Below are 27,570 nucleotides of genomic sequence, written 5' to 3'. Positions count from 1 at the left end.
TGGCCCGCGAGGGATAGTAAAAAGTGGAAGGACCGGTGGATTGAAGGTCCCGCGGGCTGGAGGACCCCTCGGGTGGGGTGTTAGAAGGTGAGCAGCAGACGAAGGTCCATGGGTGGGGTCGAAGCCCAGACTCTGGAAAGGTTGTAGTGATCTTGGAATTAAATACTTTTCTAAAATAAACACTGGGTGGGTCAAGAAAACACACCATACCCTGAATTAAGCCACTTTCCCACCTCTGTGCCCCTGGGGCCCTTGCCCCTCAGATGTCTCCTTCCCCTCCTGATGTATGCCACTGGCTCCCGGATCCACCTTCCTCACCCAGGCCTTTCCTGAGCACCAGAGCCACACGTGCCCCTACCTACCTGGACTTCCACTAATTCAGCTTGTCCCCAACGAAACTCATCATCTGCCCACAAGCCTACTCTTGCCCCTGTCCTGTCTCCTCGGCTGCCCGCAGCAGAGCCTGGGCCCTGCCCCACACCAAGTCTGTCCTGTGCCCTGTCCATTCCTGTCCTGCATGTCCCTTCCCCTTGTCATGCTGCCGTGCAAAAGCCCAGGGCTCCAGCATCTCTGGGTCGGATGGATGACAGTGACAGCCTCAGGAGGAACCTCAGCCTGCATCCTTCTCGCTGCCTGGTCTTTTCTCAGCACGCTGCTGGAGTGCCCTTCTATAAGCCAGATTTGACCACGTGCCTCCTCTGCTTCAGATCCTCGCACGGCCCCTCAGTGCTAGACACCTTACCTGGCACACAGGACCCCGTCTCCCACTCAGCACTCAAAGTCTGCAGTCACCTGGACACATCTCAACACGCTTCTCCCACATGAGGCTCAAACTCCGATGTTGACGGGGACTGTGTCTTGTTCTCATTTTGCACAGTCTCACAATTAGTAGGAGCTCCAGGTATATTGAATTGATTGAATGAAAGTACTGAACTTGAAGGTGGAGAACCCGGAAATGAAGCCCTCTGTGGCTCACTTGTTCAAGGCAGTTCCCTTTCTCTCTCTCAGTCTCAGTTTCCTTGATTATAAAATGGGCTGATTTCCGGCCTATTCCACAGGGTGATGGTGAGGGTCAGGTGACAGCTCAGGAAGGTCACTTCCAGGTCTGTCTCAGGTCAGGTTCCCAAGGAAACAGGCTCTGAGGTGGAGGTTTGTGAGCAGGAGTCTTGCTAGGGTCAACACTGGAGCGGTGAGGGAAGCAGGGTCAGGGAGAGGGGGGAGGTGAGCTGCCGTGTAGTTGGGACCGAGGCCTCAGCTGGTCCTCAGGGGCTCCGCAGATGGGACAGCCCTCAGAGTCATCCTGAGTTGAGGCAAAGGGGCTGGTCTCGGTACCTGTGTCTCTGAGTAACTGGATGCATGTTGCCTGGGGCAGTGAGTGGACCCCGTCAGCAGCTCCCTTCAGCAGAGAGCAGTTCCTGGAGAAAGACCAGGCCATCAGCAGCCAACACACCAAGCGGCTAAGGACGAGTGACCTGATCCTGACAGGTGGCCTGGATGGCACCACAGTACCCACACTGGCCCTGGAGTTTACGGCTGTCAATAAGCCACGGAAACGTCAGGGGCCCGAGTTGTTCTAAATTCACAGTCTGCCAGCGCCCTCATGATCTGCCCTCCTAGCACACTCCTGTCCCGCCCTCCTCCCCTGCGTCACTCCAGCCACACGGGCCCCTTTCCTCCTCCTCCAACACTCCACGCACAGGCCTGTCTCGGGGCCTTCGCCTCTGCTGTTCCCTCCGCCTGGGACACACTTTCTCCAGATCTCTGCTGAGCTCATTTCCTTTCTTCCTCCAGCTCTCTGCTCAAACGTCCCCTCCACAAAGAGACCTTCCCTGACCCCTGGTGTAAAATGCCACCACCTTCCATCACTCAGTCCCCTTACGCTGCTTGCTTTTCTCTGCAGCCCTGTGCACTGCCTGACTTAGGCATTCACTTGTTTCTCTGTTGGTTGTCTGTCTACTCCCATAGAAGGTGACCCTCAGGAGGGCAAGGCACCTGTCTGTCTTGTGCTGCATTTTCTCTCTCAAGGGCCCAACCTGTGCTTGGCATTTGCTGTTGTTGAATGCAACCTGTAGCCCAAATGTGCCAACTCAGCTGGCCTTGGCTTGCCAGGCGTTGACTGACTCTGCCATTTAGCACACTTGTGTCACACGTCCACTGTGTGCCTGGAGCCCACATGGTATCGGTGGGAAGGGATGTAGAGATGTGCGGTCTCCCACTGGGAGGTGGTCCTGGTGCACTGGGCCCCGAGCTGGGCATCCCTGGCCTTCCAGCAGACTCCATCCAGGGAGCTCATTTGTTTGCTGAGTGGCCCTTCTAGGCCCACCTGGAACCTGGCCTCAGCATCCATCCACTGAAGATTTGTGTGCCAGCCTCCCCTATTGAGTGAGGGGCTCCCCTTTGGGACATTCCTTCCTTCCTCGCCTGTGCCTGCTTTGACCTTCCACCCGATTCTGCCCTCAGAGCCCCCCCACCCACGTCTACTGCTATACTCCCTCTCCAGGGGCATTTGTACACACCTTTCTCCAGTGGGATAGAGTGGACTTTGCATCAAAAGACCTGAGTTCTCATCCTAGACCCACCACATACTAGCTGTGTGACCTTCAGCACATCACTCAGCCTCTCTGAGCCTCTGTTTCTTTAAGTAGAAAATGAGATCACTATTAAACCTACCTTAGAGTTGGATTGTGAAGAATGATGTGATTCTCTGTATAAAAGCGCCCAGCTTAGTGCCAGTACGTAGTGCGGGTTTGATGGGGGTCCTTGTGGAGCCTTCTTGGCCTTCCCTCCCCACCACCAAACCAGAGGTGACACCAAATCCTATGACACCTCCCATGCAACTTTCTCTGCCTCTTTCGCTGCCCATCCCGAGTGCAGGATTACACGCTAGTGAGGAGACGAATCCTGGAGGAATGCTCCTGAGGGGCCAGCTGGCCTCCTCACGGGGTCACACGTCAGGGACTGCAGTGCACTGGACACAGTCAGCCACTGCCAGCCGTGGGACGGGACCTGTGGCTAGATCTTCCAGTTTTTCAAGAGAAATTAGAAATGCAGATTTGCGTGTGAAATCAGCCACTTCAAAATACTGGCAGCAAATTCAAGGGGAAAAAAATCACCATGGGAACAAAATAAAATATATCTAAAGGCCAATGTGGTCCTGGGGCTACCAGCTTCTCACTGCCGCGCTGGCAGCAGAGAGTGTGGGTTCAAATCATGGCTCCGTGCCCTCCTCTGGCCCTGCCCTCGGCCGGGGTCAGCCTCCTCTCTGGCCACAGGCCCCTCACCTGGAACATGAGTGTAACAACAGCTGAGGTTACTGTGCGCCCCGGGGCGTCCAGCCCCTTTCTTTCTAGCATCAACCTTTTCAATCCTCTTGGTAACCCAGTGAGGTAGGGATTTATATCAGCTCGGGTCCCAGACCTGCGTGTGAACCCGGGCAGTGTGGCCCCAGAGGCTTCTCGGTTAAGTCTGTGTGCCTGTGGCCGGGGCAGTTTTGGGGACTGAGCTCTTGGAGGGCAGGAGGTGTCTCAGTCTACTTGTTGCCACTTCTGCAGAGTCCTCTGGATTGGCTGAGTGATTTGCAAGCTGGTGAGGAAGAGGTTTGGTGGAGGGGCCGAGGGCCTGCCCAGCCCCCTACTCCCCGCCTGCCCAGGGCTGCCTGTGCCTGGCTCTGTGAGAGACACCAGAACAGAAGCCACAGTCCCTGCCTCTGGGGTCCATCAGAGCCCAGACCCAGACAGGAAACAATTAGCAGAGAGCCGCGAGAAGCAGGTTGCTGTGCCATGAGTGTGGGGTGTGGGAGCCCCCAGCTGGTTTATAGGCTCTGTGGTTGGGGTTAATTTCTTCAAGAGCCCTGGGAAGACATCAGACACCGAGATTACCTAGACGAGACCTTCTCCGTCTGCTTCTTATTATCCAGATGCCCAGTGGCCAGTCTTTGATGCAGGAACAGTCCTCCTGCCAGCCCCCCAGCACCCCTTCTCCCCCCGCCTCCCGCCAGCCCACAGACGCTTTCCAGGACTTGGTGGTTCAGGCTCCCAGTGACTCCTCTTCTCTCTCTCCTTGTGCAGAAATGGAAGCTCCACTCTCGGAGGCGCCGGGAGGCCCCGAAGACATCTCCAGGGTGTCACTGCCCGCCAGGTAAGGAGCCCTGCGAATAGTGACTAGAATGGGGACACGCCAGAGGCTCTGTCAGCAGTTCTGCTCCGGCCACACCCTGCTCAGAGCACCACTTTTCATTTGAAAGATGGGAATGATGATATCTGTGATGGTCACCTTCTGTCTACCCAGTGACCAGCCCACCCATCCCCCTCATCATCCATTCATTCCAGCATTCATTCGTTCATAAACTCTTCTGTGGGCCTGACACGGTGCACACCAGGGTGTGCCATCTGATGAGATCATGAAGCATGGTGCAGAGTCAAAGGGAAGTTAAACCCAGGAGGGCAGAGACCTGGCTCATCGTGTTCACTATTGTGCCTCCCACTCCTGACGCATAGTAGGTGTACACAAGTGTTTCTTACCCGGATGGTGAATTACCTCAGAACTGGAAAACCTTGCCAGCCCTAGCTGGGTGGCTTAGGGTGTTGCGTGTCCACTGTGTGGTAGCCAGGCTAGGCACACTCACACACTCGCCTGTGAGCTAAGGGCTGCAAGGTGATGTGGTGGAAAAGGTCGGCCAGTCTCATCTGGATTCAGATTCCGCCATTGCCATTTGCTCGCCCTGTGGGGGCAGATCACCACCGAGGACGCCTGTTCTAGTGCCTTCTGTGCTCCTCACTGGGTCTGCTCATCTCGTCACAGTCACGTGCAGGGCATTGTCCACAATTAATAATAATGAGAAGTCATGGTTCAGGAGGACTTTTCTAGGTTGCTGACCATTGTTATTAGGCTGTGAGAATGACAGATGAGCCAGTTTCACGGTTCCCATGAGAAACTGGAATGGGCTGGACTCCTTGGGGGTGAGGAAGGACGCTCCCAGAAAGGTTTAGGGGAGACAAAGTAACAGGGGTAATCACAGAGGCTTTGCCCTGCTCTCACCCTCTGCCAGCTCACAGCGTGGCCCCTCGATACCTGCGGTGGGCAGGTGGCATGGGCAGGTCACTCCCTGGGCTCTCTGCAGGCCCTCTACTGGACACAGGAGCCGAGGGTCCCTAATAGCCCTCACTCAGGGTCCCCAAGCCTGAGAGGAGAGCCCAGCAGATGTTGAGCATATGGGAAATGGAGGGACCACATTCTCCGAAGAGTGAGTGGGCTGAGGTGGGAGTCACAGTTCAGGGGTGCTGCCACGGGAGACGTTGAGACCGTGACGGGATTCAGCTGGCCCCAGTCAGAAGAGGGTCATCCAGGTTAATTAAAGGGTGTCCAGGAACCCTGGGAAGCACCCTCCCTCCCTCGGAGACCAGGAGATTGAGCCCGGGGATCTGGGAAAGCCATTGGGAAAAGAATGCTAAGATTAATGAGATGAGATGAAGGCGAGGGTGGGGTGATGGGGCCTGGGCAGAGCGACTATAGCATCAGGATTTTGAGGGCAGATTTCAGATAATCGTGTCTGTTGTCCCCATAACTCTTGGTCAGTTGCCGTTGTTTTTTGCTCAAAGTGTAGAATGCTGGTGAAGGGCAGGAGATTTGGAACCACGGAAATACAGGTTTGAATCCCAGTTCCGACATTTACCGGCTGTGTGACCTTCAGAGTTCTTTAACCTCTCTCTGCCTCAGTTGCCTTGTCTGAAAAATGGGAATAATACCCACCTTGCAGAGAGATGGTGGAGAGTCAGTGAGATAATTTTGGAAAGTTCTTAGCACATTTCCTGATTCCCAGTAAGCATTATTGCTATTTTTTTTCCCTCAGTTCCTCTTGCACTTTAAAAATGCCAGAAATCCTTGTCAAACTCCATGTCCTGGTGTTGGGGGCAATGTGGGCTGCTCATTTATGGCAAGACAAAGGATGGCCCTTCTCCCCTCCTGCCTGGTTGGGTGTCATGTGCCCTGCCCAGCATCATCATGGGTGCCTCGCCAACAGGTATCAGTTTCATGCTTGGGAGAGTCTGGCTCAGGTGGTCCTGGAGGCTGGGGGCTGGGACAGGATGGGGCAGGAGGGAGGAAGGGTTTGGAGGAGTGCTTCAGCACCTCTCACCCCTGGGAGTCTGTGTGGGACCAGGGCTCTTGGATGATGAGGAGGAAGCTGTGCAGCAGCATGAACAGCTCAGGAGTGGTGGAGAGGAGGGGTGCAGTTGGAGAAGGGAGGGCTGGATGCGGGTCCTCTGTGGGTGAGGGCGCCAGCAGGGAATGATGTGGCCGGGAGACGGGAGCAGAGAGAGTAGGAGCTCCTGGGAGCAACGTCCCAGATGTTAGAGAATTCCCCCAAGGGCAGTTTGGCCCGAAGTATAGATCAGAGCCAGGTGGGTAAAACCAGGAGAATTTAAAGAGAAGACCCAAAATTGAGGCAAATTGGAAGGAGACTAAGATGCTCTCCCAGCTTTTTGGAGAGTCAGCAGAAAAGGGCTGGAAGGGCTGCACAGGGGCGTCTCAGACAACAGAACCATGCAGTAGAATGAGTCTGCTGGGAGGGCTGGGTCCTGTTGGGTCCCTGAACCTGCCCCCTCTGCCCAGCCTGAGGCTTCTCACCCTGTAGTAAAGTTATGTCCTTCACACTGAAGCCTGCTGGCCGTGTGCCTGCCAACCTGCTGTGAGTAACAGCAGTGACTGCCCCTATGTGTACCCTCTACGTGCCAGGCACAGCCCTGAGCACTTTGTATGGATGGATGACCTTCCCCAGAGCCCTTGAGACGGGCAGAGTGGAGCTCTGACATTCTGCAATATTTGCAAATCTCCATACTCATAAGTAGAATACCACTCTCATTCTTGCACCTAAATGATGCATCTTAGGTTATTTCCTTAGAGTCAGAGTTTATAAACCACTTTATGAACCGCTTTAAGGCTGCTAATACTCGCAGGAGGACTTGACAGTTGTAAGGTGCTACAGACAAAGTCAAAGCATCATTCACTTTTGTCTTGCCAGAATCTAATGTTGTGCCCCATACGTGGTAGATGCTCAATGAATGCTCAATCAATTATCGTCAATTGGATTCTTTCTCATGTTCTCCATCTGCCCTCTGTTGGTTTCTGACCCCTCCCCGCCTCCACATACCGCACGTCCCACCCCCTGCCCTGCCCCAAGACTGCTCTGAGTCTTGCCTGATGCTGAAATCACCACTGTTGGGACACAGCAAACATCACACACTCTTCCTGCCCACTGTGGCCACTGGGATTGGAGCATACAGCCCCAAACCCATGCCTGCCTCTAGTTTGCCTCTGCGGCTGGCTGGGCTGAGGCCGGAGTCCTGTGGTGGGTGTGTCCTTCCTTGTGGCGGCCCTGGGCCCCTGGGCGGCATCCAGAGGGCTTGGGACACATAATCATGGGTAGAAAATCTACCTCCCTCCCTTCCTACTCTGACCTCGCCAGCATCCTCCCAGGACCCTCCCTGTCTCAAAATAGCCATCTACTGGCTGAGATCTGGCTGCATCCTGCTTCTGGGCTACATGCACTATTTGCCAGGGCAGTGATGGGCCTGCAGGCCTGGGACGGGATGCCAAAGGTCAGGCCTCAATAGGAGGGTCACAGTGGCCAGGAGTTCAGAGGAATAGGTGTGGGCTGTGTGCAAAGCATGTGGCCTGGTGCAACGGGAGAAGGGGCTTGGGAACAGATATACAGACCGTGGGACTTCCTAGGCCACTTGAGAAGAATACAAAGATCAGGGAAATTCTCCCACTCTTTGTCCCTGTTCTTAGTAACTAATGAGGAGCAGGACAATATAGGCTCCAGCCGGCAAGGAAGCAGCTACTTCAGGCCCGCCATGCTGGGGCTGGGTGGGGCTGGCAGTGTGAGGGGTGGTGTGTGGTTGTGCACACACAGGGAGCCATGGCCAGCTGGGCTGCTGGAGCAGGTCACTTGCTATCTGGGCCTCATCTCGAAGGGGACGAGTAGGCCGGATGATGTATTGGCCACCAGGCCAAGAAGTCTGGACTACAGTAGTCGGGGCGAGGGGCAATATGATCAGGCTTGTGCATTAGCACTATAGCCAGCTCTGCTACAGAGGATGGGCGAAGGGGAAAGAAGTTGCCTTCAGCCTGGCTAGTGAGAGAGGCCACATCCATCCTCTGGTTTACAGGGTGCTAATAAGAGATGTGTACAAAGTGCTGGGGCTCCCGGAGGTGCTTGGGACTCCAAGAAAACTTCACTGAGGGGGTGGCACTGGAGGTTGGTTGTAAGGAACAAAGGAGTAGGTGGGAGAGCATATCGTTAGGATATAGACTCCGCTGCCACCGTAACAACAGACCTCCAAATACAGGGACTCCAACAAAGTAGAGGGGGAGGGCTCTTCCTTAGCAGGCCAGGGGGCACTGGTCCAGGGCTGGGAGGGTGGCCTTGCCATCTTCTTCATGTGACTTCCATCTCCGGGCCCCTGGCAGCTGCTTAATTCTCACCATCCCTCGGCCAGTGTGAAAGGGGAAGAGGGCAAACGGAGTATGTGCCCAAACCCTTAGGAGCAAAACTTGAAGAAAAAACCTGAGCTGCATCACCTCTGCTCAGGTCCCATTGGCCAGCACTGAGTCATGTGTTAACCCTGGGTCCAAGGGAGGCCAGGCAGCGCTTTGGGCGGGGCAGCTGTACACCCAGATGCAACTCTATTACTGTGGGAGGTGGAGGAACAGATACTGAGGAACAACCAGCAGTCTGCACAGAGGCCTCTCCAGGCTGAGGCGCTGGCACAGACACAGGCTCTGAGAGGGAGAAAAAGGCAGGGATGTTTGGGAATGGCAAGCAGTTGAAGGAAGCTGGAGCATTGAAGCAGCTATGGGAAATAAGGATGGAAAAAGATAGCCAAGGAGGAGGCTGAGGAGTTCCAGCTCTCTTTGTTCAACAGGACAGAAATGGTTTCATCCTAAGGGTGCTTGATGGCTAATGGCTGCCTGGAGGGCTGTGCTGAATCAGATTCTGAGATTCCATCCAGGCTCAGCAGAACGGCAGTTGCTTAATGATGTCTGCCGTGGGTGTAGGAGATTGGGCAGTAACACTTGTGCCCTGGCTTTGTTACCCCACGGGAGATGTGGCCTCAGAGTTGGTTTGGGGCGCAGGGATGTGACCTGATCCAATTTGTATTCCAGAGCAATAACTAGCAATGATGCAGAGGATGGCTTGGAGGGGAAAGAAGGTCCTTCCAGCAACAGAAGTCTGTGATTCTATGAACAGGGCTCTATTTTCTCCTGTGCTGCCATCTGTGCTCAGGTTGGAACCGCCTCTCCAGCTTGGTTATCTTCCACGAGTAGGGAGAGCTGGTGTCCACATGTCCTGAAGCCTCTCTTTTGTCTGGCCTTGCCCTGTTTGTCCTGGCACAGATTTCGCCCCCACTAGCCTCATGGCATTTACATGGGCAGGGCCCATGGCAGGAGCTTCCACTGGAACTGGGCCCTCTCACCCCCTGGGCTGCAGCAGGGCAGACCCACAGTGACTCCCCAACCCCCTTTCTTTATGCTTCTCCTCACTTCAGCCTTGGCTAACCCAGAAAAGGGAGAATTCAGACCAAAGTGTCCCTTGGTGCCATTAATGGAGAAAGGATTGCAGAGCTGATGGTTATTTTGGGGAGAATATTTAACTAAAGACATTCTGTTTTCAGGTACCTCAGAACCCTGCTTTACGTACAAATAATTGACAGGTTAATTCTGAGTCACTCTTGGCTATTCCTTAAGGCACATTCCTGAGGGCCAGCCTGGGAAGAGACCCTCCTATTCCATTCAGATTCTCCCTTGTTCTGCTTCAGCCAGAGGGATGGGCTTTCCCCTGATATGTCAGCTTCATTCTCCCTCCACCACCCACCGCCTCCTCCTGACTTTGCAGTCCTGTCTCATTGCCCATCTGGCTTCCCAGATACCCAGGCTCCAACCCATAGTGGCTGCGTCAGTGCCTCCTTCTCCCTCACCCATTGTACTCCATCAGTTACTGGTTTCTGTCAATTCCATTCCTCTGCTCAGAAGCCATCCATGGCTCCCTAGTGCCCATACATATCGCCACCCCAATGATAAGCCCGCCTCACCTCTCCAGCCCAGTCCCTGACCAGAGTCCCACTGTGCGGTACTCCTGCCCTGCCCGTCCACGAGTGTCTCACCTGGGCACATCCCCTCGTGCTGTCCTGACCTCTTTGTTCTCTGTTTCTACCTGGTGAACTTTTCACCCCTCCAGGCCTGCTACAGCATTCCTGGGGCTCCTTCCATCCTTCTCTCCCACCACAGCCTTGCCCGTTAGTTTTGCTATTTGGTTACCATGTTAACATAATGCCCGGTGTGTGCTCAATGCATAATCCAGGCAAAACCACATACTGGGACGAGTAATTTGCCTTCCAGTGAGAAGTAAAAACAGACCAAGATGTGTACACCTGTGAAGGCTTCTCCTTGGCCGCGATCACTAACTATTTGCCTGGGATTCTGCAGGCGCTTGACAGCAGTGTTTTTAGTATGAGGCTCTTAGCCGGTGAGAGGAGCCTCTGTGGGTTTCCAGCCAGAGAGAAGCTTCCCTGCCTACGAAGCCCACCGGGCAGCCTCCTTGACGTCTCCACCTGGCTGCGTCATAGGTCGCTCATCCTCAAAGGGCACACAGCTAGAGCCAGCATCTTCCCCCACACTTGGCCCTCTCCCAACATTCCCACCCGCGGGGAATGGCGCCGTCACCACACATGCCCAGCACCTGGGCTGGGGGCTGGGCGTCAGCCTGGACACCACCTTTTCCCTCACATCCCATCTATCACCGAGCCTCATTGACCCCACTCCACTGACTCCCTCCATCTCCGCCACCCTACCCTTGTTGAGGCTGCCACCGTAGCTCACCTTATTCACGACTGTAGCCCCTAACCGGCCCCCTCCAATCCCTTCTTCACCCAGAAACCCGAATGGCCTTTTAAAATTATTGCATAACCCCAGTTAAAGCACTTCAGCACTTTCTGTCTCCCTCAGGATAAAGGCTCGATTCCTTAATGTGGCCTGCTGTCCCCCTCCAGCCTCTCCTCCCGCCATTATCCCTTCTGCATGCCCACCAGGCTCCCTGGTGACCCCAGTGGTGCTGGTCTCTGACGACACTTGGATGGAGAGGCTGTGGGTGAAGGGAGCCGTGGGCCAACCAGGGCTGGGATGCCCTGCTTTGGAAATCAGACGACCAGTCACTGAAGCTCTGACCCTGGGCTCCAAACAAAGGCACTTCCTGTAGCCTTTATGGCCCATTTCGGGCAACCGCCTCTCTCCAGAAGGAGGGCTGGCTGTTGCTTTGGAGAGGGTGCCTGGACGTAAGGTAGGCCCCAGTCCTCGTGAAGGGGGGTCAGGGCGTGGGCATGGGAAGGGCCATGGGGACCCACGGCTACCAGTGGGCACAGCCCCCCCCCCGCCCCTGGGAGCACCCCTTCCCTCAAGGCCGTCTGCTCCAAGTTTTAGAGCCTCCTGGGGAATTCTCTAGTGTTAATTTCTTCCCCATTTCCTCCCGAAAGCATTTCCAGATCCCCAGCCCTCCTGGATGACGCTGATAACGTGTTTCTCCTAGACAGGCTCTGATCACACGCCCAGGTGGTCGCAGAGATTTGTAGAGAAATGAAAATAAGGAAGTGGATGGCTCCAGGCAGGACAGGCGTGTGCTACAGCCAGGAGAACCCCTGGCTGGGACTCGGCCCCAGACCCTCAGGGACGCCGAGCAGGTCACTGCCCTCTCTCTGGGCCTCGGTTTCTCACTGGTAAAGAGAGGGAAGGACCTCGAGAATAATCTGGCAGGATAGGGTAAAGCGTGGAATGGCCCCGCGGTGCCACTTCCCTCCTGGGCACGTCCTGGAGAAACAGTGGCATGTGTGTAGGACAGGGAAGAGCGTTCTCTGTGCGCTGAGTGTAGTCCTGAAAGACGGAAGGAAAACCTGGATATGTGTCTGGAGCAGAGTGGAGGCACGCTGCGGGACACTACATAGCGGTACTTTCACCACTGAAATGCCATACACAGTAAGTGGGGAGGAACTTGACCTCCAGACCAGGCAATGCCATGGATGAAGCTCATCCTATTGAGGGAAAAAAGCAAATTATGAGAGCCTATTTACACTATAATTCATTTATTTCAAGTTAAAAACGTATGAAACAACACGATACATTATTAAGGAATATATACCTAAGCAATAAGTATATAAAGAAATGCAAGGGAGTGATGAACATCAAATTCAGGGGGGAGGAGGGAAAAGCTGGAGATTGGGGTCCATGGGGGGTTGGCTATACTGATAACTATTAAGCTGGATGGTGGGTATGCCAGGTTCATTGTATTGTCTTGTAGCAACTTTATTGAGATATAATTCGCGTATACCATTGATCCATTTAAAGTGTACAATTCAATGGTTTCTAGTATATTCACAGAGGTGAGCAGCCATCACCACAATCAAGCTGAGAACATTTTCATCACCCCAGAAAGAAACCCAGTATAGCAGTCAAACCCCATTTCCCCGGAACAGCCCCAGCCCCAGCAACCACTCATCTGCTTTCTGTTTCTACGGACTTAGTGTGATGTCTTCAAGGCTCATCCATGATGTAACATATTTCAGTACTTACTCCTTTTTATTGCCGAATAATACATTATATTATGTTTTTGCTTCTTTGAATATTGGAAATATTTCAAGATACAACATTTTTTAATCATGAGGCTGAAGAGAGGATGTTGTTGGATTAGAGGATGCTGAAGGAACCCTTCAGGCCTGACTCTTTAACTAATTGGCTTTCTCCACCAATAAGGATGTGTCATTGCTTAGAGCTTAGATCCTGTGTGTGGGGCCTTCAGCCACCTGTGGTCTGGCAGCAATAATGCCAGCCCTAACGGGACCCAGGTCCAGGGGGCCCAAGCCCTGCTCAACTGGACTCTCACATCCAGTCTCCTCCAGATGCTGTGCGCCGCCTCTGCCCCGCTCAGCCTCACCACCTCTGAGATATCCCCCAGGACTCTCAGGACTGTGGCCCTTCCTTCTAAGCTCCCCCAGCGTTGTGCTCTGACAGCTGTTTGGCCCTATGGTGAGGGAGCAGCAGCCAGGCATTGAGAGTTGATAGCCCTGCAAGGTCTTTAACTTCTCTGAGTATTGCTGCCACCCTGCAAACTGAAGGTGCCGGTGCCTGCCCGATAAACTGGAGATGAATGTTCAGTGAAATAAGTTACCTACTGTTAGCCATAGTCTTGTCTTGTTTAGGATCTGCTTTTATGACTCTGACTCCCCCATTACAGGAATCTGGTCCTAGGCAGGGCTGTGCTGTTTGTAGGGAGGAGCGGTTGCCTGGCTTCAGTAGCAGTGGTCCCCAGCTGACCTGCCCAGCGAGAGGCAGGCTAACTCAGTGGTTACTTCCACCAACCCTGGATTCAAATCCTAGTAATCCCATTCTGTTCTGTATTAGTCATGGGACTCTGGATGAGTTACTCTCTCGACCTCATGTAAAATGGGGATAATGACAGCATCCATCTTAGTGGGCTCAACATGGGGCCTGACACATACTTGGTTATAAATGATTGTTAGTTGCGTGATGATGATGATTGTGTTGAGTGGAAAAGAGTTCTGGTGAGATGGGGTCATGAGCAGAAGTTATAGCCTTCATCCAATTGCATCCATCCATGTGAGGTTCTGGAAGAGAATGTCACGTCATCCCACTGAATGAAATGGGAAATATGACTTAAGCTGCAGAAGATGTCAGCTCACTCCTGCTTCCCTGTCTGCCCTATTGGAGGCCAGATCATTCTGACACTATGAAAAATTTAAAGGACAGTATGCAATGCACTGCAAGATGAGTGAGACTCGTGTCTGCCCTCAAAGATGTGACAGTAGCATTTATGGTGGGGTGGGAGCCTGCAGTTTGAATCCCAGCGTTGGAAAGGCACTGAACCTCTCTGAGTTTCCGTTAGTGAGCCTCTTCCATATAAATAATGTTCTTACAGGGTTATTGCAAAAAGGTTATTACTGTGGAGTACTACACAAATGAAAGTAGGGGGACAGGAATTAGACTTGCCCACAATCCAGTTAATTTAGTAGCAGGTAGGCTGTGTTGAGTGCTGTGGGATATAAGCAAAGGGCCATGGGTTGTGGCAGAGGGAGGGTTAATTACAAGTGGGGTGACGATTGGCTCCTTGCAGAGGATGTTTAAGATCCTGGTGATGCTTAGTGCCAGAGGACCTTGGAGCCCTGGCCTGTCAAGGCAGACGGGGCCTCCCTGCACGCCACTGTCTCCAGCCATGACCTGGAGCGGGAGCCGAGGGCAGTGCAGCTTTTCCAAAGGGCTGTGTTCATGCCCCTTATCCCTACAGAGCCAAGCAATGGCCTCACTCTGTGTCCTGAGAGGGAACAGGCCTCCTTTGTAGCAGCTGTTGATTGGGGTGCGGGTGACCCTGGAATTTTGCAGGAACTCCAAAAAACAAGGGATAGCTGTCTGGCTGGGTGGACTTGCAGGTAGACAGCAGCCCCCGCTGTGTGTCCATTTCTCCCTGTCTATCCAGCCCCCTCCCTCAGAGAGGCCGGTAGAGGAGAGAGGAGAAAGATCATTCTGCCCGGGTGCCAGGAGGATCGTCCTCTCCTGCGATGATTCTACACGTCCGTATCACATGCTCACCTGTCGGAGCCTTTCCCTTAGAACCTGCCCTATGAGGGTGGGAACTGTGGCCAGAGGAGTGAAGTGAGCCCCCACTTCCCACCCCTACCCCAGCCCAGCAGAGGCAGGCCAGGGATCAGTAGCCAGCCTGCTGGACTGGCTTTGTGCCCTTTAGGGCTCCAGGCTATTTGTGGGCTACATCAGCAAGTGACCTTGGCCCACTGCTGGTTAACAGCTGCTCCAGGCCCTGTGCTCAGCGCCTGGGGATACAAAGTGAGTCAGACACAGTCACTCCTATCCAGGGTTAGGTAAGTGCTACGCAGAAGCATAAGCATCACATCTGGAAAAGGCAAGAGAAGGAATGATTATTTTAAGGGGAGGAATCAAGAAAGGCTTCATGGAAGAAGTGGCACTTGAAGCAAGCCTTGAAAGACAAGTAAGATGTCAGTGAATGAAAACACGTGTAAGGACATTGTAAGCGAAGGAAACAGTGTAATCAAAGTGGAGAGACCTAAGGAACATACTTTCTCCCCTCCGCACTCTGGGAAAGGAGGAATAAGCAGGAATGGCTGTAGCATGGGGGGATGGAATAAGAGATAAGGCTGGGAAGAACAGTTGGGGTGGGGGCGGTAGACCATGGAGGTGGTTGGACATCCCCCTGGAGGTGCTGTGGCAGGTTTCTCAGAAAGGGTGTGGTGCGATCCAGCTGTGCGAAGCCTCAGGTGCGGCAAGGAGAGGAGCCAGGAAGAGGCTGCAGTGGTCCCTCTGACAGAATACCTGCAGCAGTGTGTGGAAGGGGCCGAGGGGAGTGGGGGAATTGCCGAGGGAGGATTGGGAAGTGTTGGCCACCTGTTCAGTGTGGGCAGGGAGGGGTCCAGGCAGAGGTGGGCCTGTGAGCCCAGGTAGCCACTAACAGTCACGGCACGTGCTTATATTAGGAGAGGGCGTCTTGTCTCATGTTGTAAATACAGCATTGCTTGTATGTCCATCAAGCACTCTCTGATGTAAGGCTGTGGTTATCCCCAGTTCGAAGATGAGGAAACTGAGGCTCAGAGATATTCAGGGATCGCCCAAGGTCTGTGGCTAGGAGACAGAGCCAGGACTCAAGCCCGAGGCTTTGAATGCCAGCGCCTTTGCCCTCAGGACAGAGCAGAAGGGGAGTGGGGTGAAGGAACAATGCAGAGCTCTATTCTGGACAAGCTGGGGAGGCTGGGTGAGATGCAGCATGTCTCCATGGAAGGGCTGAGGGCCCAGCCAGCCCTCCCCTCGGTTCCTCCCCGGCAGATCCTGTTCCACCGTTGAGAGGGCTTGGATGGTCTCTGACACAGCGAGCGGGAGTGCCCACTTTGCACCGTGCACACTTCACCTCGCCCTCCTGACCTCTCTCTGGGGTTAAGACTCCCATTAGCACCTTTTCCACATGAGGACCCTGAAGCCCAGAGTACTTCTCTCAAGGAAACAGGGTTAGGAAGTGGCAGGGCTGGGACTGAAAACCAGCTCTGAGACATCAGAAGATCCATCCTTCTCATGTATACCCTACAGCAGCCCCGTGCTGCCAGGGAGCGCGGCAGGGAAACCGAGGCCTCGGCAGTGATCATGATGCTTATGCAGGGAGGTGGTGTCATACAAGGCTGGAGGACATTCATTAGTAGTGAGAGCAACAACTGCATGTCTTGAGGGTTTACTCTGTGCCAGGCACTGTTGTAGGCACTTTATCGCACTATCTCATTTAATCCTCGTGATTACCTTATGTAGCAGGTCCTATTACCATCTCCATTTTGTGTATGCGAAGACTGAGGCCTGAAGAGGTTATGTAATGTGGCCACGGTCGCAGAGCTAGTGAGTGCTGGAGCCAGAATTATTGACACCCCAGTGGTCCGGCTCAGAGCAAACCAGAACACTGTCAGAATGCAGACTCACCCTCCCTCCCTCTGTCTCTCTGTCTCTGGCTTTCACTCACTCACTCAACAAACAGTTCTTGAGCATTGGCTCCATGCCATGCTCTGTCCTCAGGAGACTAAGAGGAGCTCATGGTCCAGGTAAAGGGATGCACAGGTAAAGCAGTGGCTGCTGCAGAGACCAAGGGCTCAGGTCAGGGCAGGTCCACAGGTGGGGGCAGGTGGCTCCCTGCCTGGGGCAGTCTGGCTGCTGTCCTGGGTCCCCAGCCCCTGGGATCCCAGCCTCTGTGAAGTGGGCCACAAGCAAGATAGGACCAAAGCAGGGAAACCAGTCGAGAATTGCACTGTTGATAATGGCCTGCACAGCTGGCATTTGTACCTAGGGCACCAGCCCTCGGGGTCAAGGGACCCCAGAGACCAGATGCGCTCAGCTCCTTGGTGAGAAGCAGGAGAGGCCCCAACACAGAGGGGAGCTGGCTCTGCCTGTGGGAGTATGGCAGAGGTTGGTGGGCGCAGGGCAGGCAGGGGAGGGAGGAGAGGATTACAAAAGGGTCAGATCCTCCAGGAGCTGAGTGGGGGCAGGGCTGGCGCGAGGCCTGCCTGTCGTTCTTTCCAGCTCACTTCACAAACTCGTTTTCTGATTGTTGGTTCTTCCCACCCCCTCCAGCCCCTGCCGTCTGTCTGCATGTGGCAGGTATGCCAGGCAGGGCATTGCAGGAATGTCTCCAGTGGAGTGGTGGGGGCTGAGGGGCACCTAAAGGAGCTGGAGATGGCCGGTCTGGCCCACGTGGATCTACGTCCTTTGGCAACCCAGTGGAGACCCTGGGGAGGCCCCTGGAGGCTGGAATGAGGGTCAAGCCTGGTCACGGGGCTCCAGCAGTGCTGGCCACTTCAACCCACCCAAGTAGGGAGGAAATGCAGTGAGCCAGCCTGGCATGGAGCTGCAGGAAAGTGCCCAGCAGGCGGCGGGTATATAAGCGGACACCAACTCCCCACATAGTTATGCGAGCTGTCACGGGGTGGCCTGGCACACTGAGAGGCCAGAGGGCAGAGTGGCTCTGTGCTCCCAGACCTGCCTGCGGGGTGCATGGAGGGCTCTGCCGGCCGGGCCTCCAGGCTCTGGGACGCCGGGGCCCCAGGGCTTTGGCAGCCTGAATGTCTTCTTCATCACCCTGTAAGCTTAGAACCTGGTGCCAGCCCTTCTCCAACGAAGATTTCCTTTCACTCACGGTGCTCGTGAGTCGGGACATTGTGGCCACGTTGCCGTTCCGTGGCCGCCTTCCCCGTTCATCACAGCTGGTGTTGGTTCTGGGGGCGGGTCCGGTGTCCTCCTAGTTCTACATGCTTGACAGCGTCACCCCTGGCTGTGTCGTTTCTTGCTGATCGCTGCTCAGAGGCATTGACCAGTGCCTGACGTTCTGTTTACCTCAGGGAATGGACATGAGAGAGGGGTAGATGAGTCAGTGGACTAAATGTGCACTGACTCTGATAGACAACACTGGAATTCCACAGAGATTTTTTTTTAATCTCTACTATATTATTATTTTGAAGTCATGTGCCCCTTTCTCCCAAAAATACAGTATTCTGGATAACCAAGGTTCCTTTCTGGTTAATCGAGGTTACACTTGTCAAAGATGCTCATTGTGCCTAACTTTTTGTTGATACGGGTTATTCATTCCCCATCCCCACCTCAGCCCTTAGTTCCCTCTCCACCAGCCATGAGAGAGAATTTGACTTCGGAAAGTCTCTTCAACTCTAGAAGAATCCAGCTCCCAACCGTTAACACTTGTTAACACCGGCCTCTACCAAGTGCTCCCAACTTAGCTGAGGACAGAGCTGTGCGTGAAGAGAGGGAGCGTGAGGAGCTTCGAGCTGTGGGGCGATGCTGGCCTAATTCTGGACCCGAACAACCCCTCCGACCAGGCACGGAGGAGGCAGCTTCTACCCCGCCCAGTCCTGGGAATGGAGTGGGGCACGTGTCTCCTCCTCACAGCTGCCCAAGCTAGACTGCAACCCCGACGAGATGGCAGAGGTCACCTTGGCCAGGCGGGCAGCGGCAAACCCTTTCTTTGAAGGGAATCTTGCATCTTGTCTGTAATGTATGCATGTGTGTGTACGCATACAAATGAATGTACATTCTTACAAGGCGGGATGTGGGTGCCAGGCCGTGTCCCACTGGTGGCCCCTCCAGGCACCCCAGGGCTCTAGGAGCAGGATGTAAAATCCACTGGTGTCATCTAATCCATTCATTTTGCTATTGGGGAAAATGAGGCTCTAAGAGGAAAAAAGCCTCTTTCCACCATGGCTTGACCCCTAGGTGGGTCCCCAGAGCCACTACTGGGGATGCAGAGAGGCAGGAGTTTTATGAAAACTGAGGCAAGGCAGAGGGATGTAAAACAGCCCAGTGGCCAGTGTCAGCCAGCACCGTGGGTCCCTGATGCCTCCTGCGGCCAAGAGCTCCAGCCAAGCGGGGTATCTGGTTCCGGATTCTTCTGTCCATTAGACAGCCCATCCTTCCTGACAGAACAAAAAATGCTGCCACATCCCTGAAACTGATTGGCCCTGAAGCCACCACACGGCTATTTCTAGGGATGAAGTCAGACCCAGTCTTCTCTGCTCTCCCTGGGCAGACTCTCACTCACCCTTCTCCAGGCTTCTGGGGAGGGTAGTGGATTCCGTGGAGAATTAGAAATCAGCCTTGCCTCTCACTTCTCCTCTGTCCTCCTTGCCCATCCTCCTTTCAGGGTGGACACTTAGGGGCAGGAGGATCATGTTTCTGTGCAACAGTAGACCCAAAGATTCTGCTAAAAAAAAAAAAGGAAGAAAGAAAGAGAGAAATAGAAATACAGAAAAGAAATACAGAGAAGGGACCAGATTTTATTATCCGGGGAAGCTCAGGCTGGGAGCCCATTCCTGATGTTCATTTAGCAGCTCTGTAGTGGGGCTGGATGTAACTCACAGCATTTGCCCACCTTAAAATCCCCTGTGGATATGTTGAGTCACTTCCTTGGCCTTGGGAAGCTCCAAGACCTCCCAACCCTTCTCCATTCCCATGGGACCCTGGGCATTGTCATCCAGCCAGCACGGCAGGCCGGGGCCCTATGGGTTGGTTATCCCTGGACACTCCATCCATGGTGCCCTGGGTGGGGTGGGGTCTGCCTCTGCTCCAGGGACCAGGCAGCCCCTTCCTCAGGTTGCAAGGGGCCACAGGAGACAGCAGCAGCCACACATCCTGCCCTCGTCCCTCCCTGACTCATGTCAGAGTCAGACAGACCTCCACAGGGTCTAGTATGAACCTGGGCTTTACAGACAGAATCTAAGACCCAAAGAAGGCAAGAGTCATTTCTGGAAGTGCCTGGACTAATGAGTGTCAGGACTGTCTGCTGGCTGAGTTCCTGGATCCAATCTCTCTGAGCCTCAGCTTTCTCATCTGTAAAATGGGGTAAAGACAGCATCTTCCTCATTGCACGGTCATGGCCATTAAGGAGATGCATGTAAAGTGCTTGGTGCAGTGCCTGGCACAGGGGAGGGGCCTCCTAGATGGTCCTGAGCTGCTGTTACCCAGCAATCCTGAACCCCAGCCCAGTGCTCTTTTGACTGCCCACATTGCCTCTCCTCCCAGGCCTCTCAAACACCTCTGCCCTGGGGACCAGCGCTTCCAGAGGAATTTGAACGGGAGCACCTCTAATCCGGCTGTTGGCTGCAGCAAATGCAGACATGTCCACTGAGCCCTTGCTGTCTATAGAGCACCGGGAGCTCAGGTGGACACAGGCCTTTGTAAAGGCTTCAGATCTGCACTGGGAGATGGGGGAGTCCTGGCCCTGTGCCCACCGTGTGGCCCTGACTCTGGGCCTCAGCCTCTGCATCTGTAAAATGGGGCTCTGGCAGCCTCACTGAGCGGCTGGGAGAGGCTGGTGAGTTCCTGGGTATGCAGGTCCTCTGAACGCTCTGAAATGGACTCCCATTTCATGCCATTCGTTTGCTACAAACATGCCAGTTGTTCTTTTCATATTTACGCAAAGATGGACAACCTGCCCCCCTCCTTCTAGGAGCCCCACCCCCTGACTGGGTCTCTGAGCAGTGTCCACAGGACACATTTCACCACTCATATCCTGCAGTTTCCCCCACTGTGGAGCTCAGAGAGCATGGCGGTCTTAGAAGCCCCTCGGGGCAGGTGACCCCTTCCTTCGCTCATTCTCGTGGGCAGACTCGGTGCTCGGCCCAGGGATACAAGGATCAACCTGACAGAGGGGTCCTGCCCTCCCGGAGCGCCCAGTCTTGTGGAAGAGATCACCAGTAAGCACATAAAGAAATAAAGACGAAAATACCCATTGATGGTTATGACCAAATGAATCAAGGGCGTATTTGCTGCAGAGTCTGGTGGGTGAAGGCAGTGGTTTCTGTGTTTGATGGTGGTCAGGGAGGGCCCCCAGGAGACGGGGACATTTGAACTCACAAGAGGGAACCAGCCATGCAAAGAGTGAACCGGTGATTCAGAACTTGAAAATGCTTAGACTAAGGCTGGTGTAGAATAAAGCACTGTAAAAGCGTCTCTTCAATAAATTAAATAATTACGTCAGAGAATGGGGAGTGAGCATCCCAGCCAGCCAGCAAGAATAGTGTGTGCAAAGGCCCTGAGGTGGAGATGAGCTTGGTGTATCTGAAGAAGAGAAGGAAGGTCAGAGTGGCCTGATGGAATGAGGGAAAAGGCAAGAGAAGAGAGGGAGCTCAGAGAGGTTGTGGGGCCAGTCCCATGGCACCTTGCATGACTCTGGCCTGTGGGGTTTATAAATTTCGCCCTCAGTGCACTGGGAAGCCACTGGAGGGTTTTAAGAGGGGCAGCCACACGCTTGGGTTACATTTTACATTCCTCTTGGCACTGGTAGAGAATGGATTACAGAGGTGGGGTGGAGAGGCAGGGAGGGAAGGCCTGTTGTGGGTGTCCAGGCGAGAGGCAGTGGTGACAGAGGAGAAGGGTGGACAGATTTGGGAGAGGTTTGGAGGCGACATTGTCAGGCTTGCTGACCGGCTGCCTGTCGGGGTGGGAGACCAAGAGAAGCCAAGCGGGACTAGAAGTTTTTGTCTGCAGCTGTGGTCCGGGCTGGGCTATGAAGGGGCTGGAGCTGGAGAATGGCTTCAGCCCACGGTGCTGAGTAGGGGCAGGTTTCCTGGAGGGGCGGGGACAGGACTGGAAGGAGAAGCTAGAGGGACAGTCACTGGAGGAGCCTGGTTACTTAGGGGTCCTGCGATTTGCATGCCCCACCACTGTAGCTTCTGTTTGCTAGAGTGAGAAGTCGGGTGAGTGGCCTCGTTTCGCTCGCAGTTCCTCAGCGCATGCCCGGCTTCGACAGGCGCGCAGGGCAGCGGGGAGAGACGGGCGGCCTGTCTGTGTGGTTGTGGCACTTCAGCTTGTGGGCTGGTGGGATGCAAGTGGCCCCGGAGTCAAAGATGTCCTGAGTTCCCCTTCCTGCCACAGCAGCTCAGGGTGCATTTCCTGACTCCTGAAATCCTAGGATGATGGGCCCCCCTTTGAAACTTGAGCGAGGTAAGTTTAGGACAAATTAAAGGAAGTCCCGCTTTTCACAGCGACTGGGGGCTCAGGGGACTGGTTACCCTGCGAGGTGGTCCAAGCTGGGAATGTCACAGGATCCCAAAGGGATCGGAATAAAAGGACAAAACGCGGAGCCCTACATGGCTCCTGAGAGGAAACCTGGGATCTGTGTGACCTTTAAGTTGATGTCAGGGAGGAAACCAGTCCCTTGAGGCTCCTCTGGCAGTGGAGTCAGGAGCCCTCCTAACCTTGTGCATCGTTCTGCCCTGCATCTCATACCCCCGGGCGCCAGAGCTGGAGGGCCCCAGACTCTGCCCCTCTCCTTTTACCCAGGAGGACATTCCTCTGTCGCCCTGCTGCCTGAAACCCCACAGTGACGCCAGCGCCTTCACGATGAATTTCAACCCAGCGTCTGGCCTCGACTCTGCCCACCGCCTGGCCCACCTCGCGGCCTCGCTGCAGCACGGCCTTCCTAGGGCTCTCTCCCTGCCAGGCCCCCACACGTGCCTCTGCCAGGAACACCCTCTCTTTGCCTGTTAACCCTCAGTTACCCTTCAGAGTGGGTCTTAGTTGTAGTCTGGGGGAATCCTCCCCGATTCCCAGCCCCACCCCCACCAAATGCCTCTGCTAAAATCTTCCTTTTAGCCGGCCCTGTCCTCTAAGTGTAATCTCATCCCGCTGTGTCGTCCTGGCCTGTTTACACATCTGTGTCCCCTCTAGACCGTCAGCTCTGTGTCCTCCCCAGCACCTGGCATGGAGTAGATACTCCTCAAATCATCATTTAAGATGTCAGGCCCAGAGAAGGGAATTGCCTTGCACAAAATCAGAATAGCATCTTTTCATTCATTCATTTATGCTGGCATGCATTCAACTCTATTATTGAGCGCCCACTCTCTGCCAGGCCTTGGTAAGTGCTAGGGACCCAAGGGTGAGTAAAACATGACCCCTGCCCTCACGGAACTTACAGTTTAGTGAGGGAGGCACCCTTCATCGATGGTACTAACAAATGTGAAGTTGCAGTCGTGACCAGCCTTACCAAAGGGAAATATGAGGTCTCCTGAAAAACCAGAACAAGTGCTCAGGGTTGGGGAGCTCCAGGAAGGGTCCTGGACCTGAGGACGTGATCCTTGAGGAGCAGAAACTGACCAGGCAAAGAGGGATGGAGAGCGTTCCTGGCCAAGGGAACAGCATGTGCAAGGACCCTGAGGTAGAAAGGAGCATGGCACGAATGAGGCTGGAAGGAAGAGCAGTGTGGCCAGAGCAGGGAGCTCGGGGGACAGAGTGGTGTGAGATGAGGTCAGGAAGGTCAGCAGGAGCTGGAACTCTCAGGACTTTGTGGACTGTGTTAAGGTTTGGGGCTCTCTCTTGAGAGCAGCAGGCATCGAGCAGAGCTGTGACCTAATCAGATTGGTGTCGTGAAAAGCTCACTGGCTTCTGTACATAGCAGGGATCAGAACCCAGGTGTCCTCACACCCAGCCCCCAGGTGATGTTCATATTCTGTAGGCCTCCACCCCACGCCGGGTCCCTGCATCTCTCTAAGGACCCCTTCCCCCTCCTGGCTCCCCTGCGTCAAGCATTCGTCTGCCGATGCTCATTGGGACACTAACATCCCCACTCTGAATGTTGGCTTTCCATGCTGCCATAGTCTTCTCTACACTGTGTCTCCAGCAGCCAGGACAGGCCGTGGTCGTCCAGCATGCTGCCAGGGGCAGTGTCAGCAGCAGCACCTGCTGGGTGAGGACGACTTCTCTCGGCTTGCTCCTTTGAGGGAGGGACCCCAGCTCCCTGTAAGCCCATTGGGCCTTACTGCATGGGGGTTTCGGACAGGGGCCCAGCAGTGGGTGGGCAGCAGTGTCTATGCCGGAGCAGCGGCTCTCACATGCGTCAGTCCGCACGTGTGGAAGTTGTGCCAGCACTAAGCACAGTTACATCTTCCCCATTGCCTGGGCTGCAGAAGCGCAGGGAGAGTAAACTGTTTATGTTCTCCGGCTGCAGGGCCTGTGACCAGAGGCCTCTGCACAGAAACTGTGGCTCACGGGATGTCACTGCTGGAGGACGAGGGATCATCTCCTTGGGCGCCCACTGTCAGAGCAGGCGAGGCACCCAGGGAGGGTCAGATTCCCACACAGGTCAGTCACCCTGCACAGCATGTCAGAGGACTCAACTGGTGGCTGTGCAGGTCACCAGCCTGCGCTGAGGCTGGGGTAATGATGTTAAACTCCTCCCCACCGCATCCACAATCGGGGGTGAGAAAAGCAGATGGAGTTAAAGCATGTGGTTCAAAGTCTGGGTTTCAGGCCAGAAATCCTGTGCCAGTCTTACCCGTGTCACCTGTCGGCTATGGGGTCTGGGGCAAGTTATTTCAGCTCTTGGTCCTTCTTCGTCTGCACTGCCTTTAGCCACATGTCACTCTATGTTTAAATTAATCAAAATTAAATAAAGTTTCAAATTCAGTTCCGAGGTCACAGCAGCCATATTTCAAGTACTCATGTGGCTGGTGGCGATTGTATTGGACAGCACAGATATAGAACATTCCATTATTGCAAAATGTTCTATTGGGCAGTTTCGATCTATAAAATGAAGATCATGAGAGGACATTCTATGGACTGTGATGAGGATTAAATGAGATAATGGCTGTAAAGCAACCTGCACAGCCCCCAGCTTATAGTAAGTGTCAACTAATGTTTCCTGTGATGGTGAGGGTGGTGACGGGGTTGGTGACAGTCCATTCACCTCTATGTACATTCTCAGTGGCCTTTGGCATCCACCAGGAGAGGTGCTGCCCTCCGGTAAAAAGGTGCTGGAGCTAGACATCAATAACCCTGAACTTACTTATCAATAAAAAGGTGCTGAGTGTCTGCTCTGGGCTAGGCGCTGTGACAGGTTTGTGGCAAGTCAGAAATTCGAATGAGACATGGTCCTCATCCTTCAGGAGAGAGGCCCACAAATAAAGTGCAGAAGGTAAAAGCACCCAAAGAGAGTCAGAAGCAAAAGGAAAGGAATAGCAAACACTGAGGGCTTCCCAGAGGAGGTGTCATTTGACCTAGATCTTGGAGGAGGAGTAGAGTTTGAGCTGGGTGGTCAGGAGGGCACCCCAGACAAGGGAAGAGTGTGTGCTGACACATGGGGCATGAAAAGCTCTGTGTGCTGTGGAAATGATGGACGACTCAGCGTGGCTGGTGCAGAGGGCATGGGCACAGGCCCCGTGCTCTGCACGTGCCACATACTCAGGGACCTGAGTGAAACTTGTGACTGTGTCCTCCCTCCCCATGCCTCACATCTGCCCCAGTTCCACTCCGTTCTCTACCTCAACCCCCAGAAACCCCATGATGATACCCGGTGAGATGAGGTGAGATCATCCTGCCGTCAAGATCGTCCCATCACGACAAAAGGTGGTCTGATGTGCCTCAGCCCCTGTCTGTACCATGGGAAAACGGTGGCAGCCGCTTCAGTGGGTCAGCACGAGGGTTAAGCGAGTTAGTGCGTGAGACGTGCATAGAACAGTAGCAGGCACAAAGTGAGCAGTCTAGAAGGGCCAGCTCTCCATGCTGCTGGTGATGACAGACGTCGTTGTTTTTGTCTTGAGAAGGGAAGAGTGGGCAGATCTGGTGGATCATTCGAGTGTGACTTAAAGGTTCCTAAAATCATGGCCAGCCGTGCCTTGCCTACCTTAAAGGATGTTGAAACCGTGGAGTACATATGCCGGGGGAATGCACCCCGGAGTGGGGGGCGCCCCAGACTGTCACTTAGGGCAGCGCTGGGCAGGTAGAAGGGACTGAGCCTCAGCTCCCCAGTTGACTTACTGTCTACAGTGGTTTTGTTCTGGAGGGCCTGGGCTCCATTTTGGGAATCTCAAGGGAGGCGACTTCATAAGGGTCTTGAGAGATGAGTAGGAGTTTACTGGGGAGGCCTGCGAGAGAACCACATTATATGAAGGTCTTTTGCCTAATTAGTTATTTCATTCTCTTTCCCTCACCTTCCCTATTTGCAAAATGGGACAGTTGGTTGGATGGTGCCTAAGATCCTTTCCAAGTAGTGTCTTCTGGTTTGTTCCATGAAAGGCTTAGGATGTCTCTGGAGGTCTTCTGGAAGATGCCAGCCTGTGGCAGACCATAGGCTTTCTCCAGCCTCCCATGACTCCTGTATCCAGCGATGTGTGGGCACCGCAGAGGATGGCCAACCCACAGAAGGGGTAGTCTGGGCCTGAGTTGGGAAGGATGTGGCCTCTGCAGAAGGGGCCCTTGCCCAGGTCTTTGGAGCTCTGGCAGCCTCTGAGCCACTGAGCACCTTCGGTCTCCAGCTCCCCACACCTTCCCAGCATGCAGAGCCTAGGACGTTGCCCCGGATTTCTGCACTCCACACCCACTCAGTCCCAGAGGATGTGTGGGAAGTAGCATTAGGCCTTCCCAGACTCCCGATCCAGTCTGTCTTGTCTTGTGGCCAAGCTCTCTTCTACTTACTCTTCAGGTCTCACGTGGCACCTCCCATCCAAGGGAAACTGTCTCTAACCCCCGGCCCAGACTAGGCTAGGTCCCCCTAGGTTCTGCGCTTGGCATACAGTAGGCCTTCAGCATGTGATGAGTGCCTCAGCTGAGGGACAAAGGCCCTCACTCCTCATCACACATGCTCTACTCAGCTCCAAGCTGGCCTTGAACATGAGCAAGGATGAAGACACACATCTCTCCTAAGACCCTATGCTCTGTGGAGATGGGCTGACAGAGGGTGGGCTGGCAGCCCCTCACAGGCCAGGGGATGAGGGGGCTAAGATGAAAGGAGAGAGCCCCAGGTCTCCTTGGGCAAGTCCCCGCCCCTCTGTGGGACTCCATTTCCCTTTCTGTAGCGTGGCCCGGAGTACCTCTGAGGCCTCTTCTTTGCTGACCTTCTCTGAGTCTGGTCCAGGGTGAGGGCTCTGGGTGATCTTTGACCACCAGGCCGTGGCCTGCTGGGTCCTGTGTACTCCTCAAGCTTCTTGCTATGGGAAATCTCTCTGCTAACCCCATTTCTTCCTGAAATGTTCTCCTTTCTTCCAAGATACTGTCTGTCCTAGGTTTTGTTTTGCCTTCCTTCACAGTCATCTAGACTGCCCCTCATCTCCTACCAGTCCTTTCAGTGTTGGGGTTCCTTGAACCACATTTGTACCTAAAGCCTCTCGCTAGTGATCTCATTCACTCCGATGACTTTCCGTGGAGATCACTGGTTTTCAGTTTGCAGGTCACAACCTATCAGGTTGTGAAATCAATTTAGTGGGCCACGACCAGCCTTTTGTTTTTACTTAAATGAGATCGAATACAGAAAAGCGAAGTAGAAGATACCAAGTGCATTGCACATAGTAAGGGAACTGCTGTTCCAGGGAGCTGTTCGCGTCTGTGGGTGTATTCCCGATTATGGTTTCTTATGCTAGGTTAGTCAAAAATTTGAAAGCCACAGACTTGGGTCCTGCCATCTCCCAAATCTACGTCTTCAGCCCATTTTTCTTCCCTGAACTCTGGAGC

General features: G+C 54.1%; 1 protein-coding gene across 1 annotated transcript in view; it reads left to right on the top strand.

Moving 5' to 3' along the window:
- Positions 1-27,570, top strand: part of LOC124235217 (collagen alpha-1(XIII) chain-like) — a 93,928-nt gene that overhangs the window by 16,390 nt on the left and 49,968 nt on the right. Inside the window, exon 2 of the mRNA XM_046652814.1 lies at positions 4,068-4,137. Within this exon, the coding sequence (XP_046508770.1) occupies positions 4,068-4,137 (70 nt within the window). The remainder of the gene's footprint in view (positions 1-4,067; positions 4,138-27,570) is intronic.

Source organism: Equus quagga, chromosome 2 (genome assembly GCF_021613505.1).
Source record: "Equus quagga isolate Etosha38 chromosome 2, UCLA_HA_Equagga_1.0, whole genome shotgun sequence".
Taxonomy (NCBI): Eukaryota; Metazoa; Chordata; class Mammalia; order Perissodactyla; family Equidae; genus Equus; species Equus quagga.
This window is presented reverse-complemented; position numbering and strand designations above follow the sequence as displayed.